This window comes from Sturnus vulgaris, chromosome 1 (genome assembly GCF_052056855.1).
Source record: "Sturnus vulgaris isolate bStuVul1 chromosome 1, bStuVul1.hap1, whole genome shotgun sequence".
Lineage (NCBI taxonomy): Eukaryota > Metazoa > Chordata > Aves > Passeriformes > Sturnidae > Sturnus > Sturnus vulgaris.
Genome location: NC_142243.1, coordinates 1,303,517 through 1,322,158, shown reverse-complemented (window position 1 = coordinate 1,322,158; position 18,642 = coordinate 1,303,517). Strand labels below are relative to the sequence as shown.

Below are 18,642 nucleotides of genomic sequence, written 5' to 3'. Positions count from 1 at the left end.
CGGGAGAGCCCGGAAGTGGCCCCGCATACGGCGGCCGGGCGGGGCCAGCGCGCGGCGGGGGCGAAGCAGGACGGCAGCGGGACGGGAGTGGTGGGGACGATGCTGGAAGCGGCGGCGGCGGCGGACCCGGAGCTGGATCCCGAGGATCTGGTGCATTTCTCGGTGGGAGACCTGCCCAGCCGCGGGTATGGAGTGATGGGCGAGATCCGGCGGCAGGGAAAGCTCTGCGATGTGACGCTCAAGGTGCGGCCCGACCTCCGGGGGCGGGTGGGGGCGAGGGTCTGAGCGGGGCTGAGAGACCTCGAGCGCTGAGGGACAGTGAGAGACCCCCCGGTCCCTGATAGGGATGAGGGACCCCGACCCTTCCGAGGGCTGAGCGGGGCTGAGACACCTCGAGCTGTGGCGGGCAGTGAGCGGGGACCCCGGTCCTTGAGGGGACATTGAGGGGGGACCTCGAGCCCTGAGGAGGTCACGGGTTTTGGGGTGGGTGCTGAAAGGGGATGCTGAGCGGACTTCGCCCAGTCCCCTTAAGAGGGAGCTGGGAGAGTCCCTGGTCCCTGAGAGGGGCTGAGGGTCCCCCAGAGCCTTTGAGAGGGGCTGAGGGTCCCCAGCCTCAGAAGGGGGAGATGAGGGATCTCCCCCCGCCATTCCTGAGGGACCCCAGCTTCTGGAGAGGGGCCTTGAGCAACCCGCAGACCCCTGAGGGGGGACCCCAGCCCTTAATGGTGGGGGCTGAGGGACCTCCCAGTGTCTTTTCCAGAGGGAAGGAGGCAGCTGGAGTTCCCTCAGATCCCTGTGGTGGGGGATAAAGGGAAGAGGAGCCGGAGCTGAGGTCCCTCCTTCCCCTCCTTCTGCTTTGGCAGCAGAGAGAGACAGAGCTGAGACTCCCCCAAACCCCCTTAGTGGGGTGTCAGGGGCTCTTGGGCCTTCCCTGCCCTGGGGGGGTCTCGGAGTGTCCGTGGATCCAGGTTTATGGAGCAAGCTCTGGATAACCTTTCCCTAGGAAACCATTCCCTTATTCCTATAATTCACCCCTTCTTAGCATCAAATAAAAAATGAATCCACAAGCGAGGTGAATCCTCAGCATGGTGTCCCTGGCTCTGCAGGGAATGGCTGGGAGGGCTCGCAGAGTGTCCTGTGCCAGGCAGGAGCTGCTGGAATCCCTCGGGATTGCAGCCTCGGAGGAGTTGGTGGGGTGGGAGCCACACGCAGCTCTGAGTCACTGCAGAATTAACTCTGCAGTTTAATTAAACGGGAAGGTGCTCCCAGCCTACTCACCCTGAAACCTGCCAGGGGAAGGAGCTGGTGGGGGCTGGGCCTGCCACCGAGACGGGATGTGGGATGGGGAACATTCCATGGATACGGGGATGAGGCTTGGGATCCTCCTTGGAAATGGTTGCTCCTTCTGCAGGGTGATGTTGGTGACAGCCTGGGCTGGAACCTGGGAGAATTCTGTGGCAAGGCTGGTTTGGGATGCAGAGTGTAGTGTTTTTAGGATTAAACTGGATGTTGGTGTGGCAGGAGAAGATGACCAGATCCTGGCAGTCCCATGTTTCTGGGAGACAATAGGAGGAGGTCTGTGATCCCAGTCTTATCTTGGATAAATTCCTCACCATTGTTTCTAAAATTCCTGTGAATAATTATCCGTTTCTGTGGATTTTCCATAGCAAAGAGCTGTTTAAATCGTCTTTATCCCTACTGAGGTTTAAAAGATATTAGTGAAGATCAAAACCTAAGGATCATCCAGTGCCACCCCTTGGATGGGCAGGGACACCTTCCACTGTCCCGGGCTGCTCCAAGCCCCAATGTCCAACCTGGCCTTAGACACTTCCAGAGATCCAGGGGCAGCCACAGCTTCTCTGGGAAAACGTTCCACCCTCACAGGGAAGAATTCCTTCCCAAAATCCCAAAGACAGATCCCAGCAGCAGCTGCTATGTTATCAGTCCTCTGTCCATGTTGTTTCAAGCATTCCAGCTTTCCCTCCTACACCCACAGCTTGGAATTCCAAGCATTTCATTCATTTGATTCCTCTTTTTTTGAGTCATCCTGTGAAAATATCCCACCTTGTGCTACCTCTGTCTCTGGACATCCCTTTTCCCAGTGCCCACGTGTCCCGTGGTGATGGAATTAATGCAGCCAAGCCTTCCCTCCCCATTCCCAGGAACAGGCTGGCTGCTCCAGCTGCTGGAGCTTTAAGCAGGAATTTTTCTCAGCTTGGAGTTGGAGGTGGCTTTGGATCACTCAGGCACCCCAAACTCAGCCAGCACAAACTGTCCCTGCCCTGCTTTGGCTCAGGAACGTTTTCCTGCTGTAAATCCAGGGTGGGTTTCCAGCAGGGACAGAGTTTGGATGATTCTTACCCAGAAGGAAGGAAGGAACGTGTAAAGGTCATGGAGCTGCTCCAGGGCTGGAGCCCCTCTGCTCTGGAGCCAGGCTGGGAGAGCTGGGAATGTTCCCCTGGAGAGGAGAGGGATCCAGGGAGAGCTCAGAGCCCCTGGCAGGGCCTGAAGGGGCTCCAGGAGAGCTGGAGAGGGACTGGGGACAAGGCCTGGAGGGACAGCACACAGGGAATGGCTTCCACTGCCAGAGGGCAGGGATGGATGGGATATTGGGATGGAATTCCTGGCTGGGATGGAATTCCCAGATTTGCTGTGGCTGCCCCTGGATCCCTGGCAGTGTCCCAGGCCAGGTTGGACATTGGGGCTTGGAGCAATCTGGGACAGTGGAAGGTGTCCCTGCCATGGCAGAAATGGAAGTGGATGATCCTTAAGATCCCTCCCAACCCAGATCATTCCAGGATTCTCTGATAAAAGCTTTGAGAACCATTCCAAGTCCAACCCAGAGGAACCCCCAGATGGATCCTGATACTCCCACACCACTGCAGTGAATTTATTCCCCTTTTTCCCACTCCTGCTACTTTTTGCCTGTCTGACCTCTAAACCAAAAAGCTTCCAAACACCCCTTTGTCCCAGAAGTTGGATCTTAATGTGCCAAATAGTCCAGCTCATGGATTTGGAAAGTTCTTTTCTCTCCCTGTCTCTTTAACAGCTTCAGGTCAGGGCTGCTCCTGATGTTCCCTCACAGCTCCCTTTGGAGCCTTTCCGAAATGTTTAATTAAATATTCATTTGCTAGGAACACACATGGATGGACTGGAGGGAGGAGGGGAGGTTGGAGACACACCTCAGTCTGTGGTTAGTCCTTTTCCTTTGGAAAAAAACTAGGAATTTTGCTTAGCAAAGCCAAATTTCTGCTTTTTTTTTTCTCTGAGAATCACTGGGCTGGGCATTGGTGTGGTCATAAAATAACCAACCAAACCCTTTTCCCCAATTGATCCTATCCCAGTCGTGTTCTGCAAGGTGAAGCTGTGCTTTCCTCCTCATCCAGCACCGGTGGTGATGGAAAAGAGGATGGAGCTTCCCACAAGGGCAGGGAAACACCAGGCCTGGAATAATGATGGAGAGAGCAGAAATGAACCTCCCGAGCCTTTTTTTTCTTTCAGTTTGGTGGGGTTTGAAGCTTTGAACTCCAGCTGTGGACAAGCCAAGGGGCAGAATTCCTCTCTGAGAACATCTTCCCCTTCCTTTTAGTGGATTTCCTGTCTTCTTCCCTTTGCAGCTCACAACCAAACACTGCAAACACCCCAAGAATTCCAGCTCACAGACAAGCGCTGGCGTTTGGGGCTGTAATTCCCTGAGCTGCAGATCCTGATCTGATTTTTACCAGCACAAAAGAAGTTCCTCAGTGCTCATGTTCTTCCTGAGCATTGTTTCTGGAATTGTTTCATCCTTGCAGGATGAAAGCAGCCTGGGCAGCTTTGTTTTCTGGGATGTGCTGTCTGTGCTCCAGCCGAGGTCCGAGCGCTCTCCAGGGACACATCAGAGGCTGCTGGAATGCACCACTCCAGAAACCAGGGAAAACAGATCCATGCTATTCCTTCATTCCAAATGAAGAGGGAATTAATCCCTTCCTAGCTCCTGCTAGAGCTGGAGGAGAATGATCCAAGTGCCAGGCTGGCACCTCCAGAAATCCCAGCCAAACTGTGGCAAGAGGGAAGGTTTGTGCCTTTCCAAATCCTTGGAGAGCAGAGTTGACGTGAGCTCCTCTTGCTGCTGCAGCTCTGAGCTGCTCCAATGCCGTTTTTCCATGACTAACTCCAAGACTAATTAGAGAAGTCTCCTAAAATATAATCCAGGTCTGGCAAACTGAAATAATTCCCAGCTGTGAAGAGGGGACAATATTTGCTTTGTGTCCAATCCCAGTGGCACCGACAGGTCCTAGCCCTGGTGGCTTCTCTGCCATCCTGATCCCAGTTTTTCCAGAGCAGACTGTTAAGTCCAAATCCCCCCAAACTGGAGCAGTTGCACCCCTGAGAGCTGATGCAGAGGTGGAGGAGCCTCTGGATAAGTGGAATTCCAGACAGCTCAGGCTGCCTGCTTGATTCCAGCAGGATCCTTGAAAACTCAGTGCCTGGCTGTGCTGCAGATGTTGGAGCATGTTTGGCAGATCCTCCAGGAAAACAGCCCTGGAAAGAGAGGGAATATTTGTTTTATGGGAGAGAGATTGGAAAAGCAGATGATCCATTGTGCTCAGGAGAGCTGCAGGATGTGATTCCAACCTTGTCATCCAACAGGCAGGAATTATTTGGGATTCTGCCTGGATGTGTTTTCTCCGAACTCTCAGCTGTTCCCTTGCAGAAAACATGAGGATTTTTAGTTCTAGGATAACACAGAATTTCCTTTTGCTGTCCCTTCAGGAGTGCTCAGGAGGACAGGGCTGGAGCTGATCCCCTTGGAATGTTCCCTGTCCATGTGAGAAATGGAGGCACTGGAATTCTGAAAAGCACTTGGGTTTCTCTGAGCTGGCAGGGAATTCTCTGGGAATGTGACTTTGTTTTACATCCAGAGGGGATGTGTCCTCTGCCTCAAAGGAATTGGTCACCATTCTCATGGAATGCTGGAATGGTTTGGGCTGGAGGGACCTTCAGGATGATCCCTGATCCTGGGATAGGGACACCTCCCACCATTCTGGGATGCTCCAAACCCCCGTGTCCAACCTGGCCTTGGACATTCCAGGGATCCAGGGGCAGCCACAGCTGCTCTGGGAATTCCATCCCAGCCAGGAATTCCTTCCCAATATCCCATCCATCCCTGCCCTCTGGCAGTGGGAGGCTGTTCAGAATTCCCTCTTTCCTGCTGCCCACACTGGGGGATCAGCCCAGGGCACGGTTCTGGCCAGGGAATGTGGAGCTCCTCATCCACCAACAGCCCCAAATCCTTCCCTCCTCATTGTCCCCTCAGCCTGGATTTGTGTTTGGGATTGTCCTGATCCAGGAGCATCCTGTCACCTCTTCCTGTGAGGGACTGGACACCAGCTGTGCTCCTGCTCTGGCCTCTCAGTGCCCTCAGTGCCCACATCCCCTCAGACAAGACGGATTTGGGGCTTTCTGAGACCTCAGCGAGTTCTCAGCGCTGCAGGGTGGTGACGTCAGGAACACAAGGAATGCCTTTCTCCCACCTACACCATTTTCCTTGGGAGAAAGGCTCCTTGTGCCCTGGAATTTGTTAACATTTGGGGCTGTGGGGGTGGCTGGGGGCAGATTCCTTTGTTTCCTGCTCAGAGACACGTCAGAAGGGAATTCTGGGATCCCTGGGATCAGGAGGGATGCTCAGAAAGTTCCTTTTTCTGGAAAACAGAATCTTTTGCCTTAAAAGCAAAGGACCTAAAATTATAAATTGTAAAACAGAACATCCTGGAGTGGTATCAGGAAGAGGAAGAGCTCTTTCTCACTTTTTCCTTAGGTGATTCCATGAGGAAAGGGCATTAATTTAGTCATGGAAAGGGAGATCCTTTGGCTCTGGAGATAGGGAGCACTGTGGGGAAGTGGAAAGAGGATGAGCTGAATGGATTCATCCCTGGAAGGATTTTCCATATTCCACATATTTCCATATTCCAAACTTGTCCTTTAGCTGCAGCAGGAAATGCAGTTGTTCCCTGGGGACTCGCCATGAAGCACTGATGGAATGAACATAATGATGATTTTAGAGCAGAGATCCCAATTTCTCCCTCTCCCCAAGGTCTCTCCACCATTCCAGGAGCAAATTCCAAACAGAAGAATCCCAGCTTTTGTCCAGCACCAGGGAATATTTCCCAGGCTCTTTGCTGATGCAGCTCTGTGGGTCTTGCTGCTCCCAGGGCCCATTCCCTGGAATGGCAGCACTGCCCAGACCCAAGGGATTTCATCCAGGGATGGTTTCATCCCAGCTGTCATTATCCCAGCAGGAATCTTGCAGGATGCCTGGGGATGTTTGCTCCTGCCAGGCCCAGGGCTGCTGGAGGTAATGAGGCTGTTTGGTGGCAGCTCCTTACAGGGTGGGGTCCCAGCAGGAACTGCAGCCTGGTGGAACTGTTCAACCTTGGGCAGGGACTTGGGGCATGGAATCGTGGAGTGGTTTAGGTTGGAAAAGCCCTCTTGGATCATTGATTCCAACCATGACCCAGCATTGCCAAGGCCACCCCAAACACGTCCCCAAGTGCCACATCCCTATGGGGATGGGGACCCACCACTGCCCTGAGCTGTCCCTTCCAATGCCTCACCACCCTTTCCATGAGGAAATTTTCCCAAATTCCGACCTGAGCCTCCCCTGGCCCAGCCTGAGGTCGTTCCCTCTCCTCCTGTCCCTGTTCCCTGGGAGCAGATCCCAAATCCACCCCCCACACACTGTCCCCTCCTGTCAGGGAATTTTGCAGAGCCAGAAATTCCCCCTGATTCTCCTTTTCTCCAGGCCCAGCCCCTTCCCAGCTCCCCCAGCCCCTTCCCAGCTCCATTCCCTTCCCTGGACACCCTCCAGCTCCTCAATGTCACTCTTGTCACGAGGGGCCCAGAGCTGCCACCTGGGCTCTGTAATTTACAGTTATTTGGTGAAATGAGGGCCTTTTTCTCCTCCTTGGGTCACACTACAGGCTTGGGGTTTGAGTAAATATAACCTTGGTGTTGAAATTCCTGTTATCTTCAGTTATAAAGATAATTTTTCTTATAAATAGAAGGTCATTGTGTGCATTTAAAGCAGGTGTTTCACTTTAAGAGGTGCCTGTTCAATTTTAGCACCACTTTTCATTTATGAAAAAGCTGAAATGAGATTTGGACAGTTGTGATTTTTGGCAACTTGGGCTTAGGGGGAAATGAAAGTCAAGTAAAATGTTGCTTTTCTTGCACACTCAGCCTGAATGGGAGCACTTATCCAAACAAGCCAGTTGGAGTGAATTCCTCACAGAATTTTAGAGATAAGAGGAGGCCTTGTTCTTTCACCTTTCAGAAACAGCAAAAGGAAAACTGGAGCTTTTCTGTGTTTTGGGATGTTTGAGACACCAGAGAAGGGATTTTCCAGCAGCATGAGGGAATATCAATAATGAGATTTATTATTGATAAACGATAAATTTATTTTAGTGGTGGGTTGGGCCAGGAGCAGCTGATGATGGAATGATCCATGGGGAAGGGATGGACTGGGAAATGCCAGAGCTGCAGAGCAGGTCGGGTGTTCCTGAGCCTCGGGGCTGGAATGTGGACAGGCCAAGCAGCAAATTTGTCCCCATGGTCACCCAGGCTGTGGCTGCCCTTCCCAATGGGAACTCCCAAACCCAGAGCTCCAGCACTGAGTGTCCTGAGGGATTTCCCTGTCCTGAGCAGCACCTCAGGACAGGAGAGCCCACACATGCTCACCTGGCAGGGAGGGAATGAAAATCCCAGGGATTTGGGGAGGGGCTGTCAGCTCTCAGCTTCTGGAATCACTTCCCTTTCTGGCCTTTCCTTATGAAATTTGCTGTATTTGTGTATTTTTAAAGCTGCTGTCTGTGTGCAGTCAGGGTGGGAACCTGCTCTGCCAACATTCCTTCCTCTCCAGGGCCAGGGAGGTGACCTTGAGCTCCATGCCCTCATGGACCCTGGGCCTGCACTCCTGACTCCTTTTCCAAGAGATTCCCCATCCCACCATGTGCACAGGAGGAGGCTGGCAGTGATTTTGCAGATATCTTGGAGCCTATGGGATGTTTTCCATGTGTTTTTGGGTTAGGAGAAGGGATTAATACAGCCCTTCATTCCTTCAAGTCACACACAAATATAAATGTGAAGGGTTTTTTTTCCATGAGCTGTCATAGTCCCAACCACTTCACTTCCTGATTTCGCTCTGGGAATTAAAAATGCTGTAAAATCCAGGAGAGCAGGATTTGTGCAGCATAATCCAGGCACAGAGGACAGCATGGACAGGGATTCAGGCACACCTGAACTGCCCAGGACAGAGACAAAGCTCTCCAAAAGTGCCTCCTTTTTTCCATCTGGCAGGAATTTTGTTTTCTAAACCCCTGGCAAGTTTGTGTTTACTGGATCTGGGGGAGGCACTGTTGGGAATCATGGAATTCCTGAAACCAAACAACATTCCTGATACCTCTGGAGATGACATGGGTGAGGATTTTGCAGAGGATGAGAGAAGGACTGCGTGGATAACCTGGAGGGAAGGGGTCTGTTGTGCCAGCTGCTTTGTCCCATAAAACAAAGCTCCAATGGGAAATTTTTGTTTAAGTGAGGAAAAACGGGCATGGACTGGGATGAGCCCGATTGACATGGAAATTAGGGAAAAAGGCTCTGAGAGAAGCAATCAGAGCAAAAACCTGACTTGAATGCTTGGATGCTGCAGGGAATGCCTGGAGCAGTGGCTGGGGCTGATCCCTTCTCCCTCCCTGTTCCCTGTCTCAGGTTGGGGATCATAAATTCAGCGCTCACCGGATCGTGCTGGCAGCTTCCATCCCCTACTTCCACGCCATGTTCACCAACGACATGATGGAGTGCAAGCAGGATGAGATTGTCATGCAGGGCATGGATCCCAGGTAAAATCCTTCGGGAAGATCACAGGGGCTGCTGTGCCTTGCTGTGTGTGCAAGGCTCAAAGGCTGTTCTCTGGGTGATCCCACAGAACATTCTGCTGTTGGCAGAGCGCTATCCCAGCTGGAGTTCAGTGGATTTTCTGCCCTTTCTCCCTGATTTTAGTGCTCTGGAGGCTCTGATCAACTTTGCCTACAATGGTCACCTTGCCATAGACCAGCAGAATGTGCAGTCCCTGCTCATGGGGGCCAGTTTCCTGCAGCTGCAGAACATCAAGGACGCTTGTTGTACTTTCCTCAGGGAGAGGTGAGTGGGGCTGGGGGCATCCTGGGGGGATTCCAGCTGCCCCCCAGCACCAGCGAGGTTCAGTAGCCTGTGTCCAGCTTGGGGGGAGCAGGACGTGTCCTTCTAGCAGGATGAGGAGAGTGCATCCCAAAACTTGGCATCTGTAGAGTTATGGAACACAAAATGGGTTGGGAGGGACTTTAAAGCCCATCCCAATCCACCCCTGCCATGGGCAGGGACACCTCCCACTGTCCCAGGCTGCTCCGAGCCCCAGTGTCCAACCTGGCCTTGGACACTTCCAGGGATCCAGGGGCAGCCACAGCTGCTCTGGGAATTCCATCCCAGGGCCTCACCACTCTCCCAGCCAGGAATTCTTTCCCAGTATCCCATCCATCCTTGCCCTCTGGCAGTGGGAAGCCATGTCCCCTAGTCCTACCATTCTCATTCCCTTCAGAATAACTTATCACTCCTTTATGGGGACACAGTAAAAGACCTTGGCCAGCCACAGGAATCAACACCCAGAGCAAAACAGAAGAGATATTTCCCTTTTTGAAAGCCCATCCTGTCAAGAATTGCCCTTCCTGCTGCCATGTGTGCTAAAGGGGAGGCACACAGTGCTTCAGCCCAGGAGCTGGACAGGAAACTGTGGCAGAGCCCTAAATTGGCCCCAGGTTTTTCAATTTCCTCACTGGTGTTTGGCTGTGAGGCTGTTCCAGCAGCATGGTCTGGAAGTGGAAAGCTGGGATACTCTTTGTCCACATTCCACATGGATTCTCAGCAATGCCAGGGAGTCTGACGTGTTCAGTTTTCCCAGCCTCCCTTCTCTGCAGCTGCTCAGGGCATTCCGTGGTGTGATGTTAAACACACCCACCAAATACAGGGATTGGCCACCAAAATTCTCCCAAATCCACCAGGAGCAGCCAGGTGTCCTAAGTGAAGTCCTGGCTTTGAGTGCACAGCTGCCAGTTTGGTTAATAACCAAAAATTGCTGGATTCTGGCCACCTTGGAGGGCTGGGACATGGACACTGAGCTCTCCTTCTCAAGTGGAATTGAGAACTGGGATATTTTTAGGCAGCTGTGTTGTAACCAAGCCCTGTGGGGGCCCTCGGAGTCACCCTCATGTGACAGTTCCCCACCCAACAGCACAAGAACCTGGAGCTGCTGGAGAGTCCAGAGGAGGCCCCAGAGCTGCTCCAGGGCTGGAGCCAGGCTGGGAGAGCTGGGAATGTTCACCTGGAGAGGAGAAGGATCCAGGGAGAGCTCAGAGCCCCTGGCAGGGCCTGAAGGGGCTCCAGGAGAGCTGGAGAGGGACTGGGGACAAGGCATGGAGGGACAGGACACAGGGAATGGCTTCCACTGCCAGAGGGCAGGGCTGGATGGGATATTGGGAAGGAATTCCTAGCTGAGAGGGTGAGGAAGGGCTGACCCAAAGAAGCTGTAGATGCTCCCAGAGCCACCTGGATCTATCCAATGCCTCTTTGGCAGGGACAAGGGGACATTTGTGTGTTTCCAATCCTGTGGCTCTGCCTTGGATTCACCTGGAGCTGCCTGTGCAGATCAGCTCTGAGTGAGCTGGAGCTGGCCATCACTGGAGAGGACACATCTTGCACTGCACTTTGTGTCCTCCAAGGCTTCTGTGCTTCCCAGAATCCTGGAATGGTTTGGGTTGGAAAAGAACTTCAAAGCCCATCCCATTCCCTGCCATGGGCGAGGACACCTCCCACTGTCCCAAGGTGCTCCAAACCCCATCCAACCTGAACACTTCCAGGGATGCAGGAACAGCCACAGCTTCTCTTCCATTAACCTGACATTCCTGTTGCTCTCCTGCTCCCCTTTTCCAGGCTTCATCCCAAGAACTGCCTGGGTGTCCGGCAGTTTGCCGAGACCATGATGTGCACGGTGCTCTACGACGCTGCCAACAGCTTCATCCACCAGCACTTCGTGGAGGTCTCCATGTCTGAGGAGTTCCTGGCCCTGCCCTTTGAGGATGTCCTGGAGCTCGTTTCCAGGGATGAGCTCAACGTGAAATCTGAAGAGCAGGTGGGTGAAAGTGGTTTGTTTTTATCTTCTGCCTTCACTCAGAGTCAGGATTGAATGCTCAAGAGATGGATTTTCCTATTTGGACTTGGTTTATTAAATCTTATCTAAAGTACAGAGAGTTTTGCAGCACTCCCAGCTAACAAGCCAAAAGCAAGCAAAAATGGAGGTGAATCGAGCTGGTTACAAGGTCTTTTAAAGCCTAACTGTCCAATTAAGAGCTAACATCTATGTTATTTATGCTTTTGACCCAATGACCAAACACCTGTAACCCACACTAACTATCCAATTTAAAAAGTACCACCTAAAACTGAGAAGAAGGAACAAGAAGGAAGAAAGAGACAACACCCAAGAGCCTCCATCTTGTCCCACACCTATTTCTATATTCTAAAACCCCAAATTCCAAACCCTTCACCGTGTGAAATCACACACTTCTATTCAAACTGCACACCAGTGATTCCAACTCCATCACTCAGTTTTGGAAGCCTTCTCCAAGGCCTCAAGTCAAAAGCAGTGTTCTCCTGGGGTCAGTGTCAGAAAGCACAGAAAGTTTAAAACTCCCAGGCTTCAGGGCTCCAACAGGTAGGTACCTGGTGTACCCTTGAGGTCTTGGCCCAGGAAAATTTGACCTTGAGGGGTTTCTCGCTACTTGGGAGTGGAATGGGAATGGGAATTATCCTATTCCTGGACTGAGTGAAACTGAGATGTCCTGGCACAGTGGGGACACTCAGAGCTGCTGGGCAGAGCTGTGGTGGTTTCCTGTGCCTACTCTAGACTGACTTGTTCCTAAAGAAACAGAAAGCAGGGATTCTTTAGGATCACAGAATCAGTGAGGATGGAAAGGCCCTCAGAGACCATCGAGTCCAACACTTCCCCCAGCACTGACCAACATCCCCAAGTGCCACATCCACAGGGCTTTTATATCCCTCCAGCAATGGGGAATCCACCACTGCCCTGGGCAGCTGGGTCAGGGCTGGGCAGCCTTTTTGGGGAAGGAATTTTTCGAAATTCACGCCTAAACCCCTGCTGGGACAACATGAGGCTGTTTTCTCTCCTCATGTCCCTTGTTCCCCAGAGGAGGGCTGGAATCCCACCTGGCTGCACGCTCCTGTCAGGGAGTTTTTGGGAGTGAGAAGAGTTTAGGGTGTTTTCACAGCCTTGAGAATCCATTGGTGTGGGCTGACAGTGAGCAGGGAAAACAGAGCCTGTCCTTGAGCCTGGAAATCTGTCCTGCTGTTCCTGAGGAGGTGACAAAGGCAGAGCAGACCTCCAGCTTCTCCTTGTAGGGTAAAAATGTGCTTCTTTAATCAGGCATAGGGAGGGAGGAAAACCTGCCTCACATTCCAGCCACATTCCTGTATCATACCAAGAATTCCTCACTCTGTTTTTCCCAGAGCAGGTAGGATCCAAAGAGTCCATCCTGGGGACATTTCCTTGTGCCCTGGCCCCTGCCAGACCCACTCTTCAGAAATTCCAGTAGCACCCTGTAGAGTGGAAGAAAGTTGGTCTGGGGTTTTTAATCCCTGTGGTGCTGTTGGAGAAGCATTTTTGCACTGGAAAGTTTGGGAATTGTGTTGGGAGAGACTCCAGATGCTGCTGTGCAAGAGAGTTGATGGTTTTGTTCTGGTCAGTCGTAAAGGCTGCAATAACTTTAATGGGGAGTCCTGGGAACCCAGGAATGTGTGTCCCAAATTAAACTGGAACCAGGGCACCAGGATCATTTTGTAGCTGGAGTTATCCCGTGGGGCTTCAGAGAGGTCTGTCCCTTCCAGTGTCTGGGATGGAGCCTGGAGGGACCAGCTCAGCTCCAGGTGTTGTTATCCAGAGAGAACAGATGGATCCCTGTCATCAAACCTATCTCCTGCTTTCTCGTGGAGCAGCAGCATTCCCAGTCTTCTTTCCCAGTTTGCAGATTTCTGCAACTAAATAAACAGTTTCATGTTCTGCCAAAATCCTCCTTGCAGCTCCCTCATCTCCCTGAAAATTTCTGTGCTGAATGTCCCATCCAATGGGACAGGAGATCAGGATTGTTGGAAGTGGGGAAAGAAACCAGGCTGGGAGAGCTGGGGGTGTTCACCTGGAGAGGAGAAGGATCCACAGAGAGCTCAGAGGCCTTTCCAGAGTCTAGAGGGGCTCCAGGAGAGCTGGAGAGGAACTGGGGACAAGGGATGGAGGGACAGCACACAGGGAATGGCTTCCAGTGCCAGAGGGCAGGGATGGATGGGGTATTGGGATGGAATTCCTGGCTGGGAGGGTGGGGAGCCCTGGCACAGAGAAGCTGTGGCTATTCCTGGATATCTGGAAGTGTTCAAGGCCAGGTTGGGCACGGGGGTTTGGAGCACTCTGGGATAGTGGGAGATGTCCCTGCCCATGGCACTGGATGATTTTTGAGGTTCCTTCCAACCCAAACCATCCCAAGATTTCACATCATTTCATTCCCATCCACTTGCACAACCCACAGACTCCAATTTCCCACTGCTGTCTCCTGGCAGGTGTTTGAAGCTGCCTTGGCCTGGATCCGTTACGACCGAGACCAGAGGGAATCCTTCCTGCCCGAGCTCCTGTCCAAAATCCGGCTGCCCCTGTGCCGGCCGCAATTCCTCACGGACCGCGTGCAGCAGGACGACCTGGTCCGCTGCTGCCACAAGTGCAGGTGGGGCTTGGGCACAGAGTCAGCAGGCTGGCACAGTCAGATCCTTCCGTGCAGACCCCACACAGTCAGATCTCCTCTTTAATGCTTGGGTTTCAGGGACCTGGTTGACGAAGCCAAGGATTATCACCTGATGCCGGAGCGCCGGCCGCACCTGCCGGCGTTCAAGACGCGGCCGCGGTGCTGCACGTCCATCGCAGGGCTGATCTACGCCGTGGGGGGACTCAACTCAGCAGGTACCTTGCAGTGGAAAGACCACCCAGGGCTGGGTGGGATGATGGCATGCTGCAATTCCCTCCTGTGGAAGCGTGGAGCAGTTTCTGCTCCTCCGTGCAGCACTTTGACCTTTCCAGTGAAACCCTCAGGGTGGTTGTGCCCATGGTTTAATATCTTCCATCTGCAATCCTGTCCAGGTGAGGCTTATTTGGGACATATTCCTCAAGACTTTGAGGATGGCTCCTTGCCTGGTGGCCCAAGCAGGACTTGCAGATATCTCCACGATATTGTTGGAGTTGTGGGATCACAACGCTTAGACACGAGCCTCACCATGGCGTGAAAAGGGAACAGAAAGTGACCCAGAAAAAAGCAGCGACACCACAGATGGGACTTGCAGGTCTCTGCTGCCCCTTGGAGGACAGTGGAGGTGCCACTTCCACAGAGGGAACCTGTCGAGGCTCAGGGAGAGCTGGGAAATGTTCCCCTATCTTTCTGAGTGTGGGAAAAATGGGAATTGTTCAGAACAGGATCTCTCTGGGTGAGCAGGGATGTGTGGTTGGAAAATGTCTATGTGGGAGCAAGCAGGCTGAAATAGGATGTGAGAGCCCAGGATAGGACAGAGAATCCCAGAATGGCCTGGGTTGGAAGGGACCTTAAGGATCATCCCATTCCCACCTCCTGCTGTGTGCAGGGACACTTCCCACTATCCCAGGCTGCTCCAAGCCCCAATGTCCAACCTGGCCTTGGACACTTCCAGGAATCCAGGGACATTCACAGCTTCTCTGAGCACCTTGTGTCAGGGCTTGACTTCCCTCACAGGGAAGAATTTCTTGTCCCAACCCAAGTGCAGCACTTTGCACTTGGCCTTGTTGAATCTCATGAGATTCCCATTCCTTGAGCTTCTCCAGGTCCCTTTAGATCCCATCCCTTCCTAGCAGATGCAATGTTTTCCCCAGATATTTTCCCAAAGAAAATCAGTCCAATTCCCCATGCCAGCCCCATCTTTAAGCACACAGAACCACCCTCTCACCCCGCCCCCCTCACTATCCCAGGGCTTCATCAGGTCTCCCCTCTTTTAATTTGAGTAGCAAATTTCTATGCAGGCGACTCTCTGAACGTGGTGGAGGTGTTTGACCCCATTGCCAACCGCTGGGAGAAGTGCCAGCCCATGGCCACGGCGCGGAGCCGCGTCGGCGTGGCCGTGCTCAACGGGCTGCTCTACGCCATCGGCGGCTACGACGGCCAGCTCAGGCTCAGCACCGTGGAGGTTTACAACCCAGACACCGACTCCTGGTCCAAAGTGGAAAGCATGAACAGTAAGAGGAGGTAGGTGAAGCTCACTGGGAAGAGACTTGTGGAAAAGCAGGGGAAAATGAGGTTAGAGGAAGGTGGTAGGCGCCCAGCAGGATGTAGGTATGGGGGGAAATGGGAAAGGAGGAGTGGGGAGGTATGGGAGCAGCTGGGATTTCCTTGGTTAGTATTTCCTGCACCTTTTCTGGTGCAGCCAGGTGGGAGTCAGGCTCTGCTCCCAGGGAACGGGGATAAGAAAAGGGGAAGTGGCCTCAAGCTGTGCCAGGGGAGTTCAGGATGGATACAGGGAAAATTCCTCCTGGAAAAGGTTGTCCAGCCCTGGCCTAGGCTGTCCAGGGCAGGGGTGGAGGGTGTACATGCCCCTCACCAGCTTCTCTGGAGCTCCCTCAGCCACTCCTGGTGCTCCAGCCCCTTCCCCATCTTCATTTCCTTCTCTGGACACACTCCAGCCCCTCAATGACTTTTTTTTTTGTTGTGAGGGGCCCAAATCCAAACCCAGGATTCGAGGTGCTCCTGCCATGAGCACCTTTCCCCTCTGTGAGCTCGGAGTTCAGCTGGGACTGGGCAGTTTGGAGGTGATCCCAGGGAAAAGGCAGTTTGGTGGGATGGCACAGGCAGAGTGTGTGGGGTCACAGTGTTGAGGACAGGGTGGCAGCACCTCCAGCCACCTCATGAGGTCCTGCTGTTCCTTGCAGTGCCATGGGAACGGTGGTGTTGGATGGACAGATATATGTGTGTGGTGGATATGATGGAAACTCATCCCTCAACTCAGTGGAGTCCTACTCTCCAGAAACAAACAAGTAAGAGCTCTTCGTGTCCCAGAGCTTTCCCAGGAGTTTCCCCTCCGGTGTTCTGTGTCCTGGCACCACTGGGCATCAGGGCTGTGGGGAAAGGAGAGATGGTGGAATGCAGCACTAGAAAATCATGGAATAATCAGTGGGAGTCTTGCTAACCTCTCCCCTCTGGCTCCCAGGTGGACAGCAGTGACCCCCATGAGCTCCAACCGCAGCGCTGCCGGAGTCACTGTGTTCGAGGGCCGGATCTACGTGTCTGGAGGGCACGACGGGCTCCAGATCTTCAACAGCGTAAGGCCCTGGGGCCCTGGGCAGGGCTCATCCACTGCAGATCAGGATGGGGCTGGAAGGCTGCCTGTCCTTTCCCTGTGCATCCAAACAGCCCCAAGTGGTTGTGCCACCAAATTCGGTCACTTCCACCCATAACAGAAAAACCTGAGGTGGAACAGAAGTGACTCATTTATCCAGTCAGGGCCATGGAGATGTTCTGAGGGCTGGAGGCCCTTGGATATAGAGACAGGCTGGGAGAGAAGAGAAGGCTCCAGAGAGACCTCAGAGCCCTTTCCAGAGCCTAAGGGGGCTCCAGGAGAGCTGGAGAGGGAATGGGGGCAAGGCATGGAGGGACAGGACACAGAGAATGGCTTTGAGCTGAAGGGGGGTAGATTTAGGCGGGATATTGGAAAGGAATTCCTTGCTGAGACTCGCATGGGGAGGCTCTGGCACTGTGACTGCCCCTGGATCCCTGGCAGTGCCCAAGGCCAGGCTGAACAGGGCTTGGAGCAGCCTGGGACAGTGGGAGGTGTCCCTGCCCACAGCAGGAGGTGGGAATGGGATGAGCTTTGAGGTCTCTTCCAACCCAATCCCTTCAGGCACAATCCTATAGCAGCTGACCTTTCAGCTGAAGGCAGTTCAGTCCTCTCAGCTGCTCCTGCTGCCCCAGACCCTTCCCTTCCCTGGGAAGCCCCTCACCGTCTCACCACGAGAAACCCAAAACCGCCTCCAGCTTGGAGTTACCCCAGCAGTGCCAGCACAGCGGGGGACACTCACAGGGCGATTCCCAAAGCATCAGCGCCCCTAACTGTGTCCATCCTCCCCGGCAGGTGGAATACTACAACCCGCACACATCCAGCTGGCACGCGGTGGCGCCCATGCTGAACAAGCGGTGCCGGCACGGCGCGGCCGCGCTGGGCAGCCGCATGTTCGTGTGCGGCGGCTACGACGGCTCCGGCTTCCTGAGCGCCGCCGAGGTCTACAGCTCCATGGCCGACCAGTGGTACCTGATCGTGCCCATGAACACCCGGCGCAGCCGCGTGTCCCTCGTGGCCAACTGCGGCCGGCTCTACGCCGTGGGCGGCTACGACGGACAGTCCAACCTCAGCTCGGTGGAGATGTACGACCCCGAGAGCAACCGCTGGACGTTCATGGCGCCCATGGTGTGCCACGAGGGCGGCGTGGGCGTGGGCTGCGTGCCGCTCCTCACCATCTGACACGGGGCGGGGGGGCGGATTTTGGGGAAATGAGCGTGCCAGGATTTCCAGGTGCTCCATCCAAACACAGAGTAATCCCCACCTGGTGACTTTTTGGGCTGAAGGTCCTGAAAGGTTGAATGTGGTGAGTTTATGTGTGTGCAGAGATCTCTGAGCCTCCCCCGGAGCTGAGGCCGAGCGGATCCATCCTTCCATCCATCCACCCATCCATCGTCAGTTTTCCTGCGGTTGCGCCTTTGGGGAGCGCTGTTGTGGGCTGGGGGAGGGGGCCAGGCTTCATTGTGACATAAAAACGGCCACTTCAAGGACTTGGAAAATCCACCGGCACTTTCTGGGAGCAGCAAAACCACCTGAGCCCCCCCGCCAGGGGCGTCAGCAGCGATTTGGGGGGGTCCTGGTTGCACGGGGTGGGTCTCCAAACAGGACAAACACAGCGCTGTCACTTCCAGGAGCTTCTTACACAAGACACCCCGGGCTTCTCGTCCTTTCCTCAGCTTGATGAGGAAAATTTCTCCACAAGAACCACAGGATGGAGAAACGAGGAAGAGGAAAGGTTCCGTTAAACCAGGATCGTTTGGGCAAGCTCTGGAGAAGGATGGATGGAAATTACTCCAGGCAACAGCCTGAGGGTTTCAAAATGGGAAACAGATTATCAGGATGTCCTTTAAATTAAATATCAAGGTATTTTCCAAGCCTAAGAGGCAGCTGGAGCAGAAAGGCTGGGATATTTTAGGAGAGGCAAGGAAAATATGTGAGTTTGAGTTTGCTGCTGGGAAAGGTCTTTGCCATGGGTTTTGTGCCAGGAAACTTTGGAATGCTGGCAGAGCCAAAGAGCTGCCTGGCAGCATCTTCCCTGCATCAGCCCTTCAGCCCCTCTCCTGCACGATCCGTGATCCGCCATCCCTCCGGAGCTCTCCGTGCCCGGCTCTTCCCGTGCCACCCTGGGCACAGCCATACCTCCTCCGGGCAGGCAGGGCCAGGCAGCAG

The 18,642-nt window shown here is 53.7% G+C and overlaps 1 protein-coding gene across 2 annotated transcripts; it reads left to right on the top strand.

The window, feature by feature from the left end:
* Positions 1 to 42: 42 nt before the first annotated feature.
* On the top strand, positions 43 to 17,963 carry KLHL18 (kelch like family member 18). Of its 2 annotated transcripts, none has more exons than XM_014892019.2 (10): positions 43 to 243; positions 8,749 to 8,879; positions 9,040 to 9,180; positions 11,002 to 11,200; positions 13,690 to 13,850; positions 13,947 to 14,083; positions 15,167 to 15,389; positions 16,070 to 16,174; positions 16,348 to 16,459; positions 17,269 to 17,963. In XM_014892019.2, exons 1-10 carry the CDS (start codon positions 100 to 102, stop codon positions 17,653 to 17,655), a joined length of 1,740 nt encoding a protein of 579 aa, XP_014747505.1. In that variant the 5' UTR covers positions 43 to 99; the 3' UTR covers positions 17,656 to 17,963. The 2 variants fall into 2 exon arrangements, with proteins under 2 accessions (XP_014747505.1, XP_014747503.1); XM_014892017.2 differs by having other exon boundaries at positions 67 to 243; positions 15,152 to 15,389.
* The last annotated feature ends 679 nt before the right edge of the window (positions 17,964 to 18,642 follow it).

Coding starts and splice junctions, on each gene's coding strand:
- KLHL18 (XM_014892017.2), top strand. CDS start 100: ATGCTGGAAGCGGCGGCGGCGGCGGACCCGGAGCTGGATCCCGAGGAT. Junction 8,880..9,039: donor ATGCAGGGCATGGATCCCAG/GTAAAATCCTTC, acceptor CCCTGATTTTAG/TGCTCTGGAGGCTCTGATCA. Junction 16,460..17,268: donor GGCTCCAGATCTTCAACAGC/GTAAGGCCCTGG, acceptor CCTCCCCGGCAG/GTGGAATACTACAACCCGCA.